Source organism: Cyprinus carpio, chromosome B7 (genome assembly GCF_018340385.1).
Source record: "Cyprinus carpio isolate SPL01 chromosome B7, ASM1834038v1, whole genome shotgun sequence".
Lineage (NCBI taxonomy): Eukaryota > Metazoa > Chordata > Actinopteri > Cypriniformes > Cyprinidae > Cyprinus > Cyprinus carpio.
In genome coordinates, this window is record NC_056603.1 from 23,864,691 (window position 1) to 23,887,421 (window position 22,731).

At 36.8% G+C, this 22,731-nt stretch overlaps 1 protein-coding gene across 3 annotated transcripts; it reads right to left on the reverse strand.

Moving 5' to 3' along the window:
* Positions 1–1,193: 1,193 nt before the first annotated feature.
* Positions 1,194–21,269, reverse strand: dnajb6b (DnaJ heat shock protein family (Hsp40) member B6b). Of its 3 annotated transcripts, XM_042728039.1 has the most exons (10): positions 21,031–21,269; positions 16,686–16,806; positions 13,668–13,777; positions 13,060–13,113; positions 12,844–12,948; positions 9,877–10,002; positions 9,631–9,784; positions 9,351–9,421; positions 1,805–1,960; positions 1,194–1,347 (listed from the first exon to the last, which is right to left on the reverse strand). In XM_042728039.1, the coding sequence occupies exons 2-10, from the start codon at positions 16,748–16,750 to the stop codon at positions 1,247–1,249; spliced, it is 942 nt and encodes a 313-aa protein (XP_042583973.1). In that variant the 5' UTR covers positions 16,751–16,806; positions 21,031–21,269; the 3' UTR covers positions 1,194–1,246. The 3 variants fall into 3 exon arrangements, with proteins under 3 accessions (XP_042583973.1, XP_042583975.1, XP_042583974.1); XM_042728041.1 differs by lacking the exons at positions 1,194–1,347; positions 1,805–1,960 and adding an exon at positions 8,640–9,243 and having other exon boundaries at positions 21,031–21,265; XM_042728040.1 differs by lacking the exons at positions 1,194–1,347; positions 1,805–1,960 and having other exon boundaries at positions 8,640–9,421; positions 21,031–21,266.
* Between the last annotated feature and the right edge of the window lie 1,462 nt (positions 21,270–22,731).

Genomic DNA, 22,731 nt, shown 5'->3' on the forward strand with positions numbered 1-22,731 from the left:
TCAGCAAAAATTGACTATAACACACCAGAGTAGTAACTTTTTAATGTGTATAACAAAAAATGCGTCTTTGTAGCTCTTTTTTTCATTTCTATTTCCCTTTTTAATATAGGAACTATGATTTTCTATAGATTTGGGTCTCTGTTTCTTATCGAAAACAAAACGTAACACATACATGCAGTAGTCGGAGTAAAATTAAAGCCATGCTGTCAGTTCTGAAAGGACATACCATATCAGCAGATTTCTCTGAAATATTGATACAGTGCTTAAGACTGGATCAAAAGGCAGACTGGTGAAAACGTGTTCTTTCACATTGGTGAATGAATAATTGAAAAATCTTTTTCCCTTCTTTTTCTCCCTTGTCTTTCTCTCTTTCCATTCTTGGAGCAATAGTCCAACCGGTTCTATGTTCCCTCAATGACCTGTCTCTTATTTGTCACCTCTTTAGTTATGCTTTTAAGCATCTTTTACATATCATGTCAATCCTGAGTTTGTGCTCCATCATGTAATACTAAATGTGTAAAGCACCAAATGTACGGCAAACACACAAACTTAAAAATGCCTCACTTTTATGTTTATAATGAATTATTTTCTTCATTAAAATTGTATCAATGTGCTGAAAACAGAATGTGAGTAACCTAAACATAATTTTACAAATTATTGAAGACCTCTGTTTAGTGTTTTAAAACTTGAATAAATGTATTTCAGCTGGGTTTAATTATCCTATGAGTGATATGTTTAGGGGGTTTTCAGTTACACAGCAATGCAGGGGAATGTCCTACAATATGCTTAAAACCATGAATAAAGTAAGTACAAAAGAGAGTGTGATTGCTTTTTACACATTAAATCGGGATCATTTGCATTACATGCATGATGATGGGTCACCAGATGATAGCGTTGCTTAAATGCAATTTGTTTTGAACTTTATCCTATATCCAGTAAAAACAGTTAAAAAAAAAAAAATAGAATGGAGAAAATAGTTACAATGAGCTGATGCGACTGCGACTTTTTAACTTTTAAGTGGGTCATACTGACTCTGACAACACTAGATGAATGCAACATGTCAAAGCAGAACATTGAGAAATACACTTTCCTATTTAAAAAGAATAATTTGAGCATGTGTGACAGTATCTAATAGGCATGTCTTTATCTATATATATATATATATATATATATATATATATATATATATATATATATATATATATATATATATATATATATATATATATATGTATTGCAAATGTTGTTAAAACCACACTCCAATTCGAGGAGTCATTCTTGGCATCCGCTTCTTTTTGGTGTCTGATTCCTTCAGCAATAGTTTCTTTCTCCTGGTGTCAAAAATCCCTACAAAAATGAAAGTGATTTACTATGAGGAAATTTGATGATCTTTGACGTTCATTAATACCACAAAACAACAAAAAATAACCAAAACAACTTGACTAATATTTGAAAACATCCTTCTAATTGTTATAGACATTAACTGTGGCTCACAGAAGAGAAGAATTCAATCACTTTAAACCATTAACTCCACTGGAATGTCTTTGTTGGAACCTTTAATGGAAATTCATTTCCAGATAATGTTGAGTGCTTGAACCAGTCAAAAGCAAGTTGTATTAGCTATAAAAGTTGCCTGCTGACGCAACCTCCACCACGCTGACAAATCTTTAATATCTGACTCACTCAGGCAACCTTGAAAAATACAAAACTGAATATCTTTATAAATCAACACTGCATGAAACTGCTCTGCCCCTCTGATCCTGGCCTCTATCCTACAGGCACAGCATCCAGCTGGGACACAAACCTCTGGCAAGTCCCAGATTCTGCAGGCCTCTGTCCTCCTCCTCCTCCTCTTCTGAAGGGTTCTGGGCCACATTTCGAAGGTAACGGTTGTGTGGGGCCACGCCAGTGAGGGCATTCTGTCTGCGGCTTTCCTCCAATGCATTGTCATCAGAAATACCTGTGAGCAAGACAAAACACAGCTCAGATGAATTTGCATGAAATGTTGATTACCTTTTTATGTTTTTATTATTATTATTATTTCACTTTTGCTGATTTGTGCATGCACTTTGAATGCACAGCCTGATATAATTCAGTCTTTAGAATATAGACTGGCCACATTTTTGGAGTATGACAACATTCATGCTCATCATACTCATAAACTTCATGTACAATTAAAGTTGCAGGTTTAATTTCATTTATATAATGCATATCAGTGTCCCATATCTGTGTACTGACAAGACAATAATTGTGTATACACTAGACACTTATACTGTGTTCTAAGTACTCGACTATCTAGTGTATGAATTTTATACGGTCTAATAGCCCTGTCCTCTCCCCTATGGAAGAAAAGCTGTGACTGTTGAGGTTTGAAATGCATTTCTGTGGCTGGTTAGTAGTACAAGCAAACCCAAACAGAAGGAAGCTTGATGTTGCGTTTGCTGGAACACAGTGTTTATGTAAGCACAGGCTCTGCTGTGATCTTTGGGCAGTTATTTATTTCTTTCAAATCTGACATCATCGAGTATGCTTCAGGGCATCAATTCCTTCTCGTATTTTTCTGCATTGCTTATGAGAAAAAGTAGACAGAGGGCTTAAACACAAATAGAAAAACATCATTTTTGTATGACATCAGTGTAACAACAAGACAAAAATATGCAAAGTGTACTCCATCTTAATAATCTGTGATGATAATATTCAATGCACAATCAATCATTTAGTCAACCTTCATGAATTATGTTAATTTTATCACTGGAACTTATTGTACCGCATAAAACAGACAAATGATATGGAACATTAGCAGTTTATAATAAATAAATTGGGTTTAATGTTTCATTCATGTGAAATATCTGTCAGTGCTCACCTAGAAAAATAAAACAAACATGATCAGGTTGGATATTATTGAATTCCTGTAATGTCCAAAAAGAATACCAATCAGGAATATTGTTTGCTTTGGAAAGACACAATCATTATAATAGTTATGCTATTATAGTGCTTTAACATTCTTTTCTAAGTTCCTTCCTCCTTAAAGCTTGTTTAATGCAAAACTACCTCTATTCAGGATACTGGGTTGATTGCATTTATGTACTCTGCTTGAACAGCTTCTGCTTCTAGACAAATGTTGTGAGATTTAAACTAAAAATCTCTGACCTTATTCCGTTGCCATTTCACTGCTTAATTCCCTAAATTATAATACAAAACAAGTTGATTCAAAAGTTATATGATATAAAACAGTATAAAAGTTGTTCTATATTGACTTATTTCATTTTGATTTGAAAATGTGTTCTTCGTTTCACTGATAATACTCTTGTGTGGTTGCAGTGTGCTTATTTTATTATTATTATTATTATTATTTTTTTTTTTTTTTTTTTTTTTTTTACAAAATCTTTATTTTTAGTTTGTTTTTATTTGGTTTCACAGAAGTAGAACTTTAGACTATCATTATAAAGTCTGGTCACATTTGAAGTTGATTCTGACCACTAATCATCCAGGCAGACAGAAAGAGACAATCTGGCTGAGAAATAAAGTGATCATTTACCATTTGTATTGCGTAATACAAAAATAAAAGTGCTATTATTATTTTTTTTTAAAATGGAAATGAGCTGAAAATGTATAAAGAAATTGTGATAAGAAAGTCAAAATTATAAGTAATGTACTGATTATTTCACAGACAAAAAAGCAGAATCAAAGTTTTCTTTATATATATATATATATATATATATATATATATATATATATATATATATATATATATATATATACACACATATATATTTATATATATCTTAACTGCCTCTAACTCTAATGTCTTTTAAAGATTTGAATCCATGAAGTTCAAATACTTCTGCAAATCCAGTGATTAATTGTTCTTGTTGCAGCTCAGATATCAATTCAACCACAAATGAAGTTTATTTCTTAGCAACTTAGTAAGGTGACATTTTCATTCAGGATTAAGTAGCAGAACTGGTAATGCTACCATACTGTCACCTCTCAGTTACTTTGGGTAACAGTATATTCACCAGATTGTAAGTGTTGTCCCCAATTACACAGTTTTAATTCATATCACACATAACCTGCCAATTACAGACACTTGTGCATCACCCCATAAACACACAAAAGTGTATGAGAAGACTGTAAAAGAAAAAAAAAAGTTTAAATAGCTCCTAAAGCACTCCTTGCCTGACACCCACCCTCAACCCCTTTTCCCCATAATCGCGATGCATTCATTTATATTTCATGTGGAACGCTTTTATTGTGATTAGTCATGTAAATAGATTGAGATTTCTTTATTCTTTTCGCGTGTTAATTTACATTTATATTGAATTAGCGTACGGAATAGGGGCTCGGAAGAGAGAAACGAGAGGCTGATTATGCGTGCAGATTATGGGCACATCTCGTGGCTATTGTGTTGTGTAATTAAAGGGGAGAGAGGAGAAGAAAAGGGACAGATGCTGCTTCTCAAACTACCGGACCTTTTTTCATCTCCGGAAAAGGCCTGCGTCTGCTGCAACACCCTCCTCCACCTACCAACAACCCCCCAAAGAAAAGATGAAAAATAGAATACATTTAGAAGACTAGCCACAAGCCTTTAACACATCTCTTGTTGTCTGGCGGACCCTCTTACTTGAGCTTGGAGAAAAGAATCATCGTGACCCAAACCACAACAACAGCTGCCTAAGGTGACACTGGGAAATGTCACTGTTTATGGATCCTCTAAAAGCTTTTAACATCAACAAGTTAATTACTTTAAATGATAACATACTCAGAACAATATTATAAGGGATATATGTGACCCTGGAGCACAAAAACAGTCTTAAGTAGCACAGGTATTTGTAGTAATAGTCAATGTATGGGTCAAAATTATCCATTTTCTTTTATGCCAAAAATCATTAGGATATTAAGTAAAGATCATGTTCCATGAAGATATTTTGTAAATTTAAATTTCAAAATAGCCCAATTGGCCCTTATAACTGGTTTTGTGGTCCAGGGTCACATATATTAAAAGAAAGAAAATTGTGTCATCATTTACTCACCCTCATGTCATTCCAAACCCATGTGATGTGTGATTTCTTTCAAAGAAAATCTTTAGAAAAATAGTGGTAACCACATATTTATTAATAATAATAACAATAATAATAATGGTTATTATTATTAGGCCTATTATTATTATCTTTTGTGTTCTGCAGAAGAAAGAATGCCATACAGATTTGGAACAACAGGGAGATGAATAAATCATGACCAAAAATTATTATTATTAGTCGTAACTATAACATTTATATGTATATAATTATACTATACTCATACATCACATACAGAGTGCCCTCAAAATCCTAATTACAACTGGGAGCATCTGAGATTATTTTGATAATCTTGGATTATTACCATTCAATGTGGTGGAAAAGAGGACCATTTCAATAAGATAGTTGGTTGCTAAATATCAATTCTTCTAAATGTAGATAGCCTACCTCGTTAGCTGTTGCCATTTCAGTCACGTAGATTTATGTATATCTGTAAATGTGTGCTGCATGATGTTTTACACATAGGAAAGTTCACGTGTTTGATAATACATACATAAAGATGGATATTTAGTTGTGACATATTCCTATATATAACTTGGGACAGGAACTATAGCATATGAGCAGAGGACCTCCTTCAGACCTTCTAGTATAGCCTACTAATCAAAATGTGCTCTTCTATCTCTATCCTAAGCTTTTTCATCCCTGGCAGGGAAAAAGAAAAAGAAAGAAACCGATAAATGATCAGTAGTGGGGGATATGGCGAAAAAGAATGACACAAAATGAAAGATGAAGGAAGAGATATAGATGAGAGAACGTGACACAGAAGAGGCCCAATCGTCGGCACAAAGCGTAACGAGTCTGGTCAAGCAGAGACAAAAACAGACCGCGCAAGTCTCAATATCCGCGCGTATGACTGGACGTGTTATTACCGCGAGCTCGCCGCGGTGACCCCCGTAAAAAAGTCTATTACCGACACAGATGCACGCATTCAGATGCTTTTCTGAAATGCATCCGAGCAAGTCATGGCGCGGTGTCTAAATCCCAGTCAGGGAATACACGTGGAAAATAAGTGTCCCGCTCACTGGCTCTCAGCGGAGTCAAAACCCTTGGCGTGAAGGTTTCTCTTCCTCGTCGAGCTTTGAATAACAAGCAACGTTTATTCGTCCATGAAAGGCAGCGGAGAGATCATATCTAGCTGTTTAAATATGAAGGGGAAATAAAGAAATGAAATAGAGAGGCTTTCGCGAGCCTGGTGTATTCATGAAGGAGCGGGATTGATTCAAGGTGGTGTTTTTATTGTTTGAAAGCGTCCTTGTTTTCAGATCAGTAGCCTATATTATGCTATTATGTGGTGGTTACTCCGGTGATAAGACAGGAAATGTTCTAATCCATTATCATTTAATTACTTTCAGCAGCGAAATCAATATTTTGGCTGGAAACAATTAAAAACTGTAATAAATGCAATCTTTTAATACATAATATTAAGCATTTTCTCTGTTCAAATCTCAGTTTTTTCTTTAATTAGACGGTGTGTTTCAAAGATGTGCTTTGTTTGAGCTGCAAATAGCATACACTTGCATGTGTTTGAGGTTTAAGGGGACAGTAGTTTTCTCAAAGGTGCACTTGTGTTGAAGTCACATGACCAGCTGAATACTACTAGCTTAATCTTGGTATGCTGATGTTAATGGAACAGAATTAATAATGGTTGACAGTGAACAGAGTATGTTTTCAGTGGCTGGAGAAAACAACCACAACAAGATGACACGAAAAACAAAAAGTATGGCCATCACTGAGAAAATTAGTCTCTGGGGATCTCTAAGGAAAAGGCTGGGACTCTTCCAACAGATAAAAACAACAAAAAAGTCAACAGCTAACACTTCCCACTGTTCTGGTGTTCTGATAGCATCTAACAGGCTCTAACAGAAACCCAGAGCTGGCCTCCTGTTTTTCTCTTGCGTCACTCCTATCTTTACCATCATTCATAAGCCTTGGGAGGAGGACAGCAGTAAAACACGAGGGAAAACACTCTTCATCAGGCTTTGGATGTTTTCAGCTTCCGGTTTCATCACAGTTGTGGATGATTTTGATCAAATTTGAATCATTCATCAAAGAAAGAGACAAGGAAATTAATGCCTGTTTTTGTTTTTATTGACTTGTATGTCTATAATCTATTTTTGTGGCCTGCTTTCATTTGTCGACTACAGTATATAATTTTTTTTTCTTACTTGGATGGCTTAGAAAAATTCACATGTAAAAAATACACATTAGGCTATATTTAGTGTGTTTGTGATATTTTTAAGCCATACAGTACAAAATAGCCTACTGTAAACATGTTCACAGTTAAAAGGTGTTATATGCTCTGTTTTATTATTGTTTTGTAAAGTCCTTGTAAAAGGTCAGTCATTTGTGTTACACCTTGTGTGTTAAATGTTTTTGTTAAATTCATCTTTATAAAATTGTAAGCATATTTTGCGCACCATCACTGAAGAAATGGCGCCCTCTAGCGCTGCGATGTCACTGTAGATTAGACACTACCTTTGCGTTTCAGTGGACAATGTGTGTAGGAAATTACACCGCTCCAGAAAAGGTTAACAGCCCTTCAAAGGACGTTCATCATTAGCAAATGTCAAATCTATTTTGCTATTACTAAAGGTAAAGGACAAGGCAAGACTGACTGGAAATGGAAGAGAGTGTTCGTGTAACATTTAGACTACAGGGGGCGCCAGTCGACAACATTTCAGAAAACAGAACCGCTCTACACAAGGGTTGCCCAATCCTGTTCCTGGAGAGCTACCTACCTGCAGAGTTCAGCTCCAACCCTGATCTAACACACCTGTCTTAACTATCAAGTGCTCCTGAATATCTTAATTACTTGGTTAAGGTGTGTCTGAACAGGGTTAAAGTTGAACAGGATTGGGCAACCCTGCTCTACACTGCTTTCAATGTGTGTGTGTGTGTGTGTGTGTGTGTGTGTGTGTGTGTGTGTGTGTGTGTGTGTGTGTGTGTGTGTGTGTGTGTGTGTGTGTGTGTGTGTGTGTGTGTGTGTGTGTGTGTGTGTGTGTGTGTCTCTCTCTCAAGATATATATCTAAATCATATACATTATCTTTTAATATTTATCTTTGAAGCAATAAAATGTCGAATAAATTGTTTGAAAAAAAAAAAGGTGTAGAGGAAATCAATTACACCTTTGCTGCATCTCAGTTCTTCAAATCTTGTAATGACCTGCACAGTGTGTGTAAGAGGCTATTTACATCAATATGAGAAGGACAATGTTTGGATAAATGAACATCTGCTGAGGCTTTGAGCTTATCACATCATGGCTGTCAAAGATTGCGGGAGCAAGTGATCCTTACATATATTTGCAGTTAATCAAAGGTGAAATCTTGTCTTTGTGTCCTGAAATCAACATTGTAGAACAAACCAAATAATTCAGCTTAAGTTTGTGCACATGCATGTGGGAATATTTTAGAAGCTAGTAGAAACAATAAGGTGATGTAAAAGCAGATTAGAAGGCAATGTTTTACTCATTTTAATTTTGTAAGCACTGCAAATGACACACATCAGCCAAGCAAAAAAAAAAAAAAACACACCACCGCAAAGAAACTGAGTGCAACATTCCAAACAGGTGAGAGTGAGATTTATTGAACCTGAAACTTCGTCCATCTTTACATTCTGGACATTTTGTTCTTTGTAAGGCAAAGTCACACAATATATATTCTTAGGAATGGAAAGGTCTCAGGTTATGCAACAGTTTGGTGTAAAGCCAAATGATGAAGTATTTTATAAACAGCTTAATATTATAAACAACTGGCAGCTCCTAACATTGGTTAGATCATATTTAATATTTCATAGTGGAAAGGTTAAGACTTCAACATTTGAACAGTTGAATGGCTCTACAGCAGAAAGCAGATACAACCTGTTAAGCTCCAGTTTCAAACAGGCAATAAGCACTTATGGATGAAAGAACAGCCATCAGCTGACAGAAAGGAATGAATTGCAGGAGGTCTCCTGTTTTTGTGTGGAATAAATGGTCCCCGTCTCCCAAAAAAAACAAACAAAAAAAAACCCGCTTACATTGGAATGAGAGTTCACCCTGTTTAGGTCTGCGATTCACTGCACAGAGGGTAACAGCACCACCTAAAAGCTCACATCACATGGATGCGTCACGTGACCTACTCTTGGCTTGCTGACTGGTGGAGAGCAGGTGTTTTAGTAGCCATCAGCCTGGTTGGGAGGGTTGGTTATGATTAGGAATGTTTGGGTTAAAATGTTTGAATGTTCATCTGCAGAGTTCAGAGATCACTTGTCCAGTCGGAGAAGCTGGTCCTTACCATTGACTGTGATAGATTTCAGCTGACCGTCCTCCTCTACCTCCACTCTCTCTTGACCGTTCTCCACAATACTGTGATCACACAAAAGTTAGCTGTAGAGTGAGCTGACATTAACTGTACAATTATTACCATAGATAGTAGTTAAGGCTTAGTCAAAAGTCATCATTTTATGAGCATTTTGCATAGATATGTAGTGACTGAACAATATGCAAGCGGTATTGTGTAATCTGCTTGAAGTTGTGAATCACTATTTAAATAGTTACAGAATGTTCTTCGTTACCGTTTGGTGGTGATCCTCTTCCCATTGATGAATTTGGTGGATGTAGAGACAGAGCGGAAGTTTCCCATTCCACCACCACCACCACCACCCCCAAATGAGGAGGAGGAAAATGAGGTGAAGCCACCCCCACCCATTGGGCCAAACGGGGTGAAACCTACAGAAATGACAATGATGATGATGATGATGATGATGTTTAAATAAACAAGTATGATTTTTCACTAGCTACACACACACACACTAACAAACCTGCGTCAAACCCAGAAAAGGGGGAACCAAATGGAGAAAACCCAGGAAAGAATGAATCTGTCGTCCTGCTCCTGCTAACACCCCTGTGACGCCGCCCACCGAAGAAATCTTCAAAGTGGTCATCAGCTAAAATAAAAAGAAAAAGGAGTTTAGTGAAAAACAATGTCATGGCTGTACATGTTAAATATGTTAGAATAAAGTGGTCCCACAAGTACAATTTATATACTACTGAACATAACTACTGGATAATAGATTCACATGCTTGACAGACAGACCACTGAAACATTCACCAACAGCATGATATTGCATTACAGAACTAAAGAAAGCATTTACAGCATCCAAACATGGACACAGTGAAAGGGGGAAAATCTGCCATCTTTTCTCAAATCTTCCATTAAAAACGAGACATAAAAAGTGTAAAGAAAATGAATTCCTGATATAACGTCCAAAGGTGACATAAAATGGTTTAATTAAATAAAAAAAAAAATCGAAAATTGTAATTAACATGCAAATAATAATGATATCATGAATAATTTAATATCAAAACTACTCCAGATTTTTTTTTTTTTTAAATGTTTGAAAACAAGCAGCATTGTCAATTTACAGCAGAAATACCAGATGAAATATCCTACTCTATATGGGAGACCTCAGAATACCATGTTAGACAATAGGGGACCTTTCGAGTCAAAAAGGTTGGAAACCACTGGCTTGGCTAAAAAAGGTTACCAGTTTGATCTATCTGGTCGTTTTAGTCACAAAATACCATCTATTGACCAATTCTAGCCTTTTGCCACTCAGAGCAAGCTTAAACTTGAGAGCTGGCTGTCAAACAATACATGTGTTATAAGAGAGAGAGAATCTCCCTGGAGCCACATGCATTGCTCATGTCTCATTGATCCTTTCATGCAGAGATCAAACCCACAAGTTTTCTGCATCAGGCTCTTAATAAATTTGCACATTTTATGTTTTCCTTTTTGGTTCATGGAAATACTTGGTTGATGGGGGGCTTCACAGGTTTATTTTTATTCATCCACATAATTTCAGGACCAGTGTTGCAATGTAGCATTATGCCTGCTGAAACATGTCTAGATCAATGCTTCTCCATTTTCAGGCACCTTCATATGAACTTTTGAATCTCCTTCAAGCAGTTTGATTTGGCAGGCAGAACCTCACCTGATATCTTCACACACACACACAGTGTGACTTATTCTAACCCACCCCCAACCTTGTCATGGCTACATAAACACAAATAAACATCAATGACCTTCTATCATCATGGATAGTCTTCCTGAAACATTCCAATTTGAAACAATTCTCAGAATGTTGACTTATTGCTCACAGAACGACACACTCATATGTGCACACATACGCATTTTTCTCTCTGTGTAGCGGTCTCGAGCTATTAGCCATTCCCTTTCTCTTGCTGCTCTTTTATTCGGAAGCTATTTCTGAGAACATTCCTGGCGGATGATGCAGAGTCTCTTCTCGTCCCCCTTGCTGGTCTGAGCGCCCTCGCCATATTTAGAGTGCCTGTATGTTTTACACACATGCCGTTCAGCCATTTGCTCCCAGCAGTTAGAGTCAGTGGGCACGGGGCAGCACTTTAGTGTTTCACAGATGACTAATATGTGTTATGTATAATCAGCTCTACAACACTATTTTCACCAGTTAATGAATTCCTATATCAGCTTTCATGCTTTTAAGAGCTTATTCAACAACATATCAAATTAGTCCACCCAAAAATGAAAATTCAGCCATCGTTTACTCTGCCTGGTTTCACTCCAAACCTTTTGTTATTCATTTAATCTTCACATACTTTTACCCCTCCACAATTAAGGCAATTTTTAGCGACTGCAGTGTGTCAAACTCTAAAAGGATATTTATATTAAGCTATTATTCATGGATAATCCTCAGAAGACTTGTAATGTAGCACACAAGTCATACGGACTACTTTCATGGTGCTTTTATGTCCTTGACATCCTGTGATTATCTGATTACTGAAGGTCTGGAATTCATGGCAGCTTTCATTGGCCAAGGCCTGCCCAGGAGGATGTTTGACCGACATGTCAAACAACCAATCACAGTTCATTTCGTTCATCATCACGTTTCAAGGCGTGGAAATGTCACCACAATAACAGACCGGTGTGTAAATCTCGCTGACATATTTTAAAGATTCTATGCCGCAAACAAATGTTTCACATACTTCTGTAAATCCAGGGTTTAGTTAATCCTGATAAGCGCTCGTCGTCACAGTTGTAAACGCGACGGCTTTCTTCTTTCGCGAGGGGTTTGGCGCCACGGTATCTTTGTTTCCAGGTGGAATGTTAAAGAATGTGACACACGTCTCGCGGAAATCTGGTAGAATTCAACCAATCCAACAAAAGGGTCTTGACCCATCTCCAATCCAATAACGACTTCGACACTCCTGAAGTATTTCCAATTTTGTGTCCCATATGCATCAGACGTTTAGCCAACGGTCCGTAGGCATGACGTCTGAGACTATCTGTCATATAGTCGTAATAATTCTATACAGGTATAAAATTATTGAATGTATACATACAGACATATAAAAGGTAAAACACCCCTTTCAGTAAAGTGTGAAAAAATTTCCCATAATACACATCCAAGTTAAGAGCACATTTTTGGTGAACAATATAATTATGGTGGATTAACAGAAAGCTAATCATCTAAAGAACCCAAGCTCCAATAATTTCAAGCAAAACCTAATTATAACTCAGACCACATCATTACTGTCACAGAGCCGCTGTGAGAGATTAAATGACCTTCATTTCCTCTCTTTGGGAATTTTGTTCTAATTTTTAACACTCCTGTTTTCATTGACCAAAACCTCTTTATTTAGAAATGATGCTGGTTAAACGTGGTTTTGCTATTTAAGACTGTATATGTCTTCTTTTTCTATTCCATGTGTATTTTTTGTTATTTAATCAGTTTAACTTAAGCACCTACCAAAGAAATCTGCAAAAGGATCTCGGCCTCCAAAGAATTCCCTGAAGACATCATCTGGATTTCGGAATGTGAATCCGCCCATGAAATCCTCATCATAATGGCCTCCTTTTTCCAACAAGCAATAATTAGAGGAAAACCACATTTAAATTTTTTTTTTTTTTTTAAATATGGTAAATGTGTCAACAGATAACATAAATCAGGAATAACTTTACTTACCTCTATGAGATAGGTCTTCTTTACCATATGTATCATACCGTCTCCTTTTGTTTTCTGTATGAAAGAAAAATGCTGTTTTAGTTTCACTCAAAACAAACTCAGATTAATGTTTTATATTAATTACACACTCCTCCCACCATATGTTCATGTATTATTTTTAACATTTAACTAAAAAAAAACAACAACAACAGGCTACTCATACTGACAGTACATTAGAGACACATCAACATCAGGGACAAATGTAACTGGCCATTTTTTAAACCAAAGTTTGGTTTGTAAAGATGTAATCCACAGTGTGAGAGTGTGACCTTTCCGACAAATTCCATTCTATTCTGAGGACAAGCACTATACCTCAATATGTTTGTTTAAAACATTCATGAATTAAGGCTTTCAACTACCGATGGCCTTATGAGACTGATCATAGATCTGCCTGGGTACAGCTTTTTGTTTTATGCTGTTTTTACCTGCATGAAGTAAATATCTCATGGCCTGGGACATTCATTCCACAACAATTCTTTAATATAAGAAGTTAGTATTGTCATTTAAAAATATATTAATTCTCAAATTAACATCATATTAAAAAAATTAGAAAAATATATAAATAGTACCATCTGACAGGACTTCATATGCCTCGGAGATCTCTTTGAACATTTTGTCTGCCTGTTCTTTGTTGTTTGGGTTTTTGTCTGGATGCCACTTCAGTGCTTTTTTTCTGTACCTGTAAAACACGTTCCCAAACCCTTATTAAAACAAGATTTCTTAAGTGTGGAAAGACAACACAAAAGGCAGGGCATTCTTAGTATATCTGCCAACATTCCTTCAAGTTTAAAAGTACAGCAAATATGAAGGTCATTCTATACAATAATATACACTGCGTCAACTAAAATCTATATCTCAGCTAAAATAAATATGAGCAATATCCAGAGGTGTAAAGTTCTTGAGTAAATGTAACTAATAATTGTACTTCAGTATCTTTTCGGATACTTTGTAGTTGTACTGAGTACCAAAGATATAAGCAACTTTAACTCTCTATACTCCACTACATTTCGAATGAGCGTTGCAGTTAAACATTACATTTTGCATGGCACCTAGCTTTTCTGCAGCAGTTTATGCTACAAAAGATGTGATATTGCCAACTACAGGGCACTGAAAGTATTATATCTTGTGCATTTTGCCCTTAACAAACTTGTCAACAAGGCTACTTGACGTGAATGTGAGTTTCTTAGCCAGTAGTTGTGACTCACAGGTGTTTTATAAATGAGATGAGGACATGACTGCAGCTGCCAATGAGGCTGAAACCAGCACATCCAGTGCAAGAAGACTGACTTTTTAAATTTTACTTAACATTATTTTATTTATCCGTTACACTGAAGAGACCTTTTTGAAGGATATTGTTTTTTGTTTTTGCAATCTTGAGGTGTTCAGTTTTATTTTGGTTTCAGAAAATAAGCGTGATTGCTCTCCTCACAAATCAGCTGTTTCTTGCTTTTTTGTGTGTGTTTTCTGTGCCTTATCTTGAACTTTTATTTACATTTATGCATTTAGCAGATGCTTTTATCCAAAGCGACTTACAGTGCATTCAGGCTAACATTTTTTACCTTACAGGTGTTCACTGGGAATCGAACCCACAACCTTTTGCGCTGCTAACACAACGCTCTACCACTGAGCCACAGGAAAACTTCATGTCACTTCCTTTCTCCCGTGGTGCTTGTAGTCAGTTTGTATCTTATAGCTTGTTAGCCTCCTGTATATTGTATATACAGCCCTAGTGTTTCTTTAGTTCTTTGTGAGTTGTTGAATGTAATGGTTGTCTGTTTGGCCGTCATTCTGTTCTTTGTTCCCTGTGGTTTTTGGCTTATTGTTTGTTCTAGTTTTTCATGAAATTTCTGCACACAGATCCTTGCCTCTGCCTGTTTCCTCAGCTTCTTCATAACGTTACAGTTTTTGACTGGCATGTCTCTTTGACTTGTGCATCTTTGAGCCAATATTAGTAAAATACTTAAGTACTGTAAAAATCAGATACTGTAATACTTTTACTCAAGTTGTTTTGGAATTGGTGACTTGTAACGTGTAGTGGAGTCATTTTCACTGCAAGGTATCTGTACTTTTACTCAAGTGTGGTTTTCAGGTACTCTTTACACCTCTGGCAATATCACATGAGTGCCTGTGTGATAGCAATATATCAGCATGGCTGTGATTCAGCCATAGGCATGATTTGTTATCCATTAACTGCCAACTTGAGATTTGAATCCATGGCGGAAGGAAGTAGTTCTGTTTACAAATGTTAAAACACTGTGTGGTTGTTTCTTATTTTTTTAAAACACTTGTGCTGTCAAACTATTGTATAAACGGCCTTGTACATCACAGACATTGTGATATTGAGTGATATAACATGACTACTCATGCATATACATATATATAGCAACCTGACTTCATGGCAGAAAAGTGTTATTTAGTGTAAAAATAAACAATTTTACACATGTATAGTATGGACTTAAAATGATTTTGTTATAGGCTAAACATGTTTTAAGACATAGGGCCAGATTTACTAATAGCTTGCACCAGCGCAAACTGTCTTTTGGCGTTAAAACTGTACTGTCAGCATTTACTTAATACATGCAGTGAAGAATTATTGCTGAATAGCCATGGACACAGTTATATTTGCGCCTGACCTTATTGAATATGCATTTGTAGGAGTTTGCGCTGCTCTTGGTAGACTGCGCTGGTCATTACGGAAATGAGATGTGTTTGTTCTTTAATGTGCGCATTGTCAGTAAATCACACACAGAAATTTTCCCTCCCATCAGCGCCTTTATGGAATTGCAGTCTAATGCTAATTTGCCCCGTTTAGTAAATCTGGCCCATAATATGTAAATCAACAGTTCAGGGAGACTCATTTTTCATTGTAAAGTTCTCCACAGTCCTCATTCATGATGCTAACACATCACTGCATTACAAAGTCATGCACCTCTTAACAACTACTTTCAATACAGGTCATGCTGCACAATACGACTTCAGTAGGTGTAGCAACAGGTCAGCATCTCTACACACTAGGCCTGTGTCAGCGATTCGCACCCAGCCAGCAGCACACAGCAGGGTCAATGGCCTAAACCAAACACTCCATACACCAGGGGATTTGTCCTTTGCACATCTTTTATTAGTGTTTGCGCTCCATAGCTCTGTGCTTTACAAATCCCCCCCTTTACCATCAGCAAATTCAGTGACCTACAGAACCAGGATTCAATAGACGTTTGCTTACCTGACAAACAAAGGACAAAACACCCTTTCCAGGGAGGCAGTAGGTGAATAAGGCATGGGGGGCATAAGGACCCAATGTGTCTAAACACCACTAAAAGCCATATGCTCCCCATCTACCCACAAACTCCAAACCCTTTTTCCTTGTTATTAAAATTAAGGGCTGATGCTTTTTTCTTTTTAAACCGAGAACATCAGAAGCGAGGTATTGAGACAAACACACATTAATAGAGACAAGCAGCAAAGAGCAGAGAAGTCTCACATGAACAGAATCAACTAACCCCTGTGCTGCACAGTCACTGTTATCATTACTGCTCTACTATGTCCCATGTGTAAAAATAGATGCCCATGACAGGACACAGAGTACTTACGCTTTCTTTATATCGTCATGGGATGCATTTCTCGTCACACCCAGGACCTCGTAATAATCCCCCATGGCTCAGGTTTTAGGTTTCCACTCTTCTGGATGAGGATAAATTTTCAGCAGTGGCCCTAGAATGAAAAAGAAGTGAGAGATCTAGTTGAAGACGACTTAAAAGGGGATAATAAACGGAGGGTGTGTTTTGGTAGTTATGTGGGTGGGTGGCTACTGTGACGGACAACCTCGAAACACCAAATCATCATATGAAAGTATGGTTCCACTTTACATTACATACATAAAAGCATTTATCAGGAACTGGCTGATTCATGATTGTATTTGTTACCCATATAACGTTTCAGTTTGCTTTTGGGGAATATTGTATAATCTTCTTATCGACATAATCCATCCTTTTCTGGTTCCAGCTAAAGAAGATACAAAAATGGTAAATGTACGAAATAAAATATTTTCAAATCAGCTACACCTAACAGCTACAAGCCATTTTAAACCCAGTTTCTTTGAATCATCTCAGATTAAACAATCTTATTGTGAAGAACAAAATGTCAACTGCTTCCAAACAATCAGGGACCGAATAGCCAGTTCCAGTGGCTTTCCAGCTGGATCTCATTGGTGTTATTTATATCTGCAGTGTCCTTCAGGACAGGCTCAGAGGTGATCATGGCACAGCACTGGCTTTCCTCTGCATTGTTATAGCTGGAATAAAATACACAACCTAAAATCAATACATTTAGTTCACCCAATAGTTGAGTAGATCACCCAAAAATAAAAAATGTCCTCAAAATGCATTTACTCTCATGCCATCCAAGATGTAGATGAGTTTATTACAGATATTGAAAAATTTTGCATTACATCACTTGCTTACCAATGGAGCAGTGAATGGGTGCCGTCAGAATGAGTTCAAACAGATGATCAATGACTGCACATAGGGGCAATGTATTCCACCCTTAATTTAATTTTAATTGATATGTACAACAAAAACAACTCAGTCTTTTGTTCAATGCCCTGTTTGCATTTATTTCTCTTTAGCTGAATGTAAGATGACATTTGTTCAAAATGAATGTCCACTGCTCACTGCTCAAAGGGATAAATAATGCTTACCAAGGCACTGAAAAACACAACATGATTTGTATTGCCATTATTTAAACCTTGGAGCTTAACAACAGAAAGGAATATTATATCATATACCTGTAGGCCAGCCCAGCACACTCAAATTTCACAACAATGTTAGGCAATGTTTACTTCGTCTCTAATAAACATCTACTGTACAAATGGCACACACACACAAAAAATAAACACTAACCACCTATAACCACGAAGACTATTTAAATTTGAAAGTCTGTTCCTGCAAATAAAAATTTATTTTTATTATTTTTATTATTTATGTGCTGATTTTAGGGTATAATCTGAGGAATTCTGTGGAATGGATTTAAATTAGGAAACCTGTGTTAAGAGAAGCATGCTGTTGGTAACTAAAAGCACAATCAAATTAGAAAAATGATTTACTAAATGGACAGAACAAAAGAGCGGTAGATATGTAGAATTTTGTCAGTGACTGATGGCCCAGTTTCTGCAGCAGATGCAAATTTCCTTTCCACTGGTAACAACAGGACAATCTTAATACTCACAATACACCACCACCATTTCATCTGCTCTCTTTACCACCACTAGATCATTAAGTGCTTTTCTTTCAAACCACACCTTCTGCCCCACAGCTCCAGTCAATCTGGTCAATCTTTCTGAGACAGCCTCTTCATGGAAACACACTTTTAAGCAACAGCCCTCCCTTCATCATCATCTTTCCTCTGTTCTATCTTCTTCTAAATCTCTGTTGAACATTCCTTAGCTACTTGTCATGAAACAGCAGTCAGGACAAGCTCACAAATGTGTGAACAGATGTGAAATGGCTGCTGAATTCTCTGGAGCTTGTTTTCTGGCTTCTCATAGTGGCACTAAAAGGAGGCTGTCAGCTCAGCTCAAAGCAGATCACTTGACTGCAATAACTTGCACCAAATCGGACCACTGCTCAGCCAGTTTTGTTGGCGGAAACTGGTTCAGTGGTTTAAAAGGCTAAATTAGACTTCTAAATGCGAAAGGCAGAGAGGTACACAACAGGAACGGTCCTAAAAGTAAGTGAGTATGATAGAATCAGGATGTAGGTGTGTTTACAGAGATGCTTGGATGCAAGGTCAGATCAGCAGATTAAATAGCTGGATTTGTTGGCCAGGTAATGCCATTATAATTACAATACAATCTCCCAATGTGGCCATTTGCTTTTTATTTTTCCTTCTATGAGAACTCAGGAGGAGAGACTATTTGACAGAGCATGTGTTTGTCAATGTGACAAACAGTTGAGGCACTGCTACCTAGGACAAATGGAAATTATGATTTGGCAAAGGTGTGACAGACTGAACCAGAGGACAGTGTTTGAGGTTTATGGCCAACTGACTCAAGTTTCTGACTATGTTACTATTAGAAAACTTTAAAAAGTTATGTTTCTCTTTCTATCTTTGAACAAGTACAGTGACATTCATTGTGGTAACAAAGACACGCTTCCTTATAGTAGCTGCCTGGCAACAAAATACTTTTTGCAAGAGCAACATGTTTGTCCAAAAGATAGACTGTAACAAAAAGACATGACAGTATATGTACCGCCTGTAAATTCTTTAAATGACTATAGTGCCGGAGCATTAAAACCTGTTTTAAGTGCTATGCAGTGTCTGTACGCACTAAACCAATGTGTTTACGATAATAACGATTAAGAAAATTAAATATTTTGTGTCAGTCACATCAAGCAACATAAGTAGTTTTTTTTTTTACAGCTAAAATAACCTGAAGTGGTTGACTTGAAGCCTTAAACAAAAAGTTTCAAATACCTTTTTCACCTTTGAAAACATTGATCTCTTTGAGACACATCGACACAGCACAGATGACAAAAGGGACATTTTGTTGGTTCACTTGATAATAAAAGAATCACATCTTACGCCATTTTATAGCATTGATAAACTGACTTATGCTACCACAGTTATCTTCCCCCCAAAAATTGAACAACTTTTCTCCAACTTTAATTTTGAAAGGTAGTATATAATTTTAAGTAAAGCCATGCTAAACTAGCTACTGTCCTTAATGGACAACACTACACTCTACTGAAATGTAAGAATTATGTATTTAGCTGTCAACCCTGGATCTCATAACAAATAAAACTGACTTTATAAAGCATACCTAAATATGAAAATGTGTTAGTTTGAAATTGCAGACCAAAACCTCAAAGACAACAGACCATAGTTCACAAAACGTGACCCTGGACCACAAAACTAAATCAGTCATAAGTACACTGTATGGGTCAAAATTATCATTTTTTTTTATGCCAAAAACAATTATGACATTAAGTAAAGATCATGTTCCATTAAGATTTTATTATTATTATTTCCTACCGTAAATATGTACAAACTTACTTTTTGGTTAGTAATATGCGTTGGTAAGGAATTCATTTGGATAACTTTACAGGCGATTTTATCAATATTTTTGTGCACCCTCAGAGTCCAGATTTTCAAATAGTTGTATCTCGGCCAAGTATTGTCCTATCCTAACAAAAATCTTATTTATTCAATTTTCAGATTATGATAAATCTCCACTTAAAAAAAAAAAAACACCTTATGACTGGTTTTGTGGTCCTCGGTCACAAATAATCACCAATGTATTTAATTTGAAGAAACACATCAAGCTCATTGTCATTCTTTCAAAATAAGAACGCCAGCTCAACTAACGTTACCCACATCTGTTATATCGCAGATGAGCTTAAGAAAGACAAACACTAGTACTTCCTACTAAAAGTGAAAACCGAGATGACCTCAGGTACTTTCCGACAAACACAGGTGTCCACTGCCACGCATGCACAGTCTTCAGATCATTTTCTAGATTTTTCCCAGTCCTTAAGTTAGAAGACGCAGTGTGATCTCTTTGAGTTTGTGCATAATTTCTATAAACACCGTCAGAACTAATCGTGGAAACAATTTCCACCACGTAGGCTATCAGGTTCACATGATATTTGACTGACAAGATTACAGGTGTGATAAGACGCAGAAACGTCTAGAAAGTCAAGCCAGTTTCAAATCGTTTCACATGCATGCGTCAGTTTACACACATTAATAAAAGAAACTATTTGACAATTGCATGTAACACGATCATTTTCCATCCTATTTTCGCTGTTATAGGAGAGCGCGCCAAGGATGCTGTCAGGGTAGCCAGCTGACTAGGTTTTGAGACACAGACTGTAAATGTTTTTCTTCTCCTTTCCATAGCAAACCTAAAAACCTTTAACCAACTTTAAACTCACCAACCTTATGTAACGGAGACAAATGTCCTTATCCCGCTGCTTTATTCGGACCTCCGCTGAGTATCCCAAAGATGAGGTCGAGTTTCTTTATGTGTAATAGTACCCGAAGTCTGTCTGTTTATAAAATAGGCTCAGGTGATCATAACAAGCTCTCTGTGTGACAGACAGAGATGAGCAGATGTGTGACTCTTATTGGGATGTGCAGTTTCGTCACTTCCTGTTACCCAAACAGCTGAAGGAGATTGCTCAGTAAGTGTGATGTGTCAGCTCAAGGTTTTATAACATGAGGAAATGTCAAAAGACTTCTTAAGGGGAAACGGATTCATATTTAGGCTATAAATGTTTCAGCAGATCTGTGCATTAAGTTATAGAACGAAGGCAAATATTTAGGCTACATAATCCATTAAAGAAAATAATTTTTTTTTTCTTTCTTTTTTTTCTTTTTTTTTTTTTTGTAAAACTAATATCTATCTATCTACATATAATCAGAAAACACAAGCTGAACTTAGGGTCCTGTAAAGTAGAAAGTGAAAGTGCAGCAGGTCAGGAGAGGTGTGATCTGTATCTACTCTCTCTGGGTGTGTGTCTGAAACCTGTGTCCTAGTGTGCTGACTTATACTACGCCCTTAAAGTATGTACTCTTTTGGTGAAGAAAAAGTAGGCTACACACTTTTGAGTGTGTAGTAGAAGAGTAGGCAAGGTTTGGGACACATTTTTGCACTTCCAAAGGAAGGAAGAGAAAAACACTAGACAAAACAAGTGTTAAGAATGGAAAAAGGACATTTTATGGCATACAAACCCAGAGATTCAATTTACCCTTGTTCTTTTTGTGGCCTACATTCTCAGAGCGACTGAATTTAGTAAAAAGTCACGATGTACTCAGCATGAGAATGTCTGAATTTGCTGATAGTGGAAACCCTGGCAGCCTCCATTCAACATGTCTTTTCAGATTGCTCAGAACTAGACACCACACTTTCAAATGGAAAGTCGTCTGTTCTCTCTAAGATGTAATTTTCTTTTTTAAGACTTCAAGCTGAAGGCAACTGATAGTGACGTGGCATGTGCACAAGTATGGTGACCCATACTCAGAATTAGTGCTCTGCATTTGTCCCATCCAAAGTGCACACACACACCGTGAACACACACCCGGAGCAGTGGGCAGCCATTTATTTCTGCGGCGCCCAGGGAGCAGTTGGGGGTTCGGTGCCTTGCTCAAGGGCACCTCAGTCGTGGTATTGAAGTGAGAGAGCTGTACATTCTGCCCTGCCACTTCTTTGCATGTAATATAGGCTATATAACAAGGAAACATTCCATACATTCTGTTCCTAAAACATCTTAACCCTGTAAGAGACATAAAATAATAATCCATGAAAAATAAATTCTTTTGAAATAAAAGTTTATTGAAAATTTTAACTATAAGGTCATAAAATTGCCTCTTTAACGGACTGCTCTGTCGCATAATTACACGCACCCTGCCACTGTAAACTGGCCTGTCAATCATCTTGTCGGATAACTCTGCTCATATTTTTTTGCATTATGATGCATTTAAAAGTTAATGGCCAAACTGATGTTTATAAAAGTTGACAAAAAACTACCTGAAATAGAAGACCATCCGGGTACTTCTGGCATACTCTTTTCAACATACTATCCTTTGGGACACACTTATTTTAATTTCGCATAATTTTTAGGATGGATAGTATGACCA

Coding starts and splice junctions, on each gene's coding strand:
- dnajb6b (XM_042728039.1), bottom strand. CDS start 16,750: ATGGGGGATTATTACGAGGTCCTGGGTGTGACGAGAAATGCATCCCAT. Junction 13,778..16,685: donor CATGACGATATAAAGAAAGC/GTAAGTACTCTG, acceptor CGTGTTTTACAG/GTACAGAAAAAAAGCACTGA. Junction 10,003..12,843: donor TCCTTTTGCAGATTTCTTTG/GTAGGTGCTTAA, acceptor TTTTTATTTTAG/CTGATGACCACTTTGAAGAT.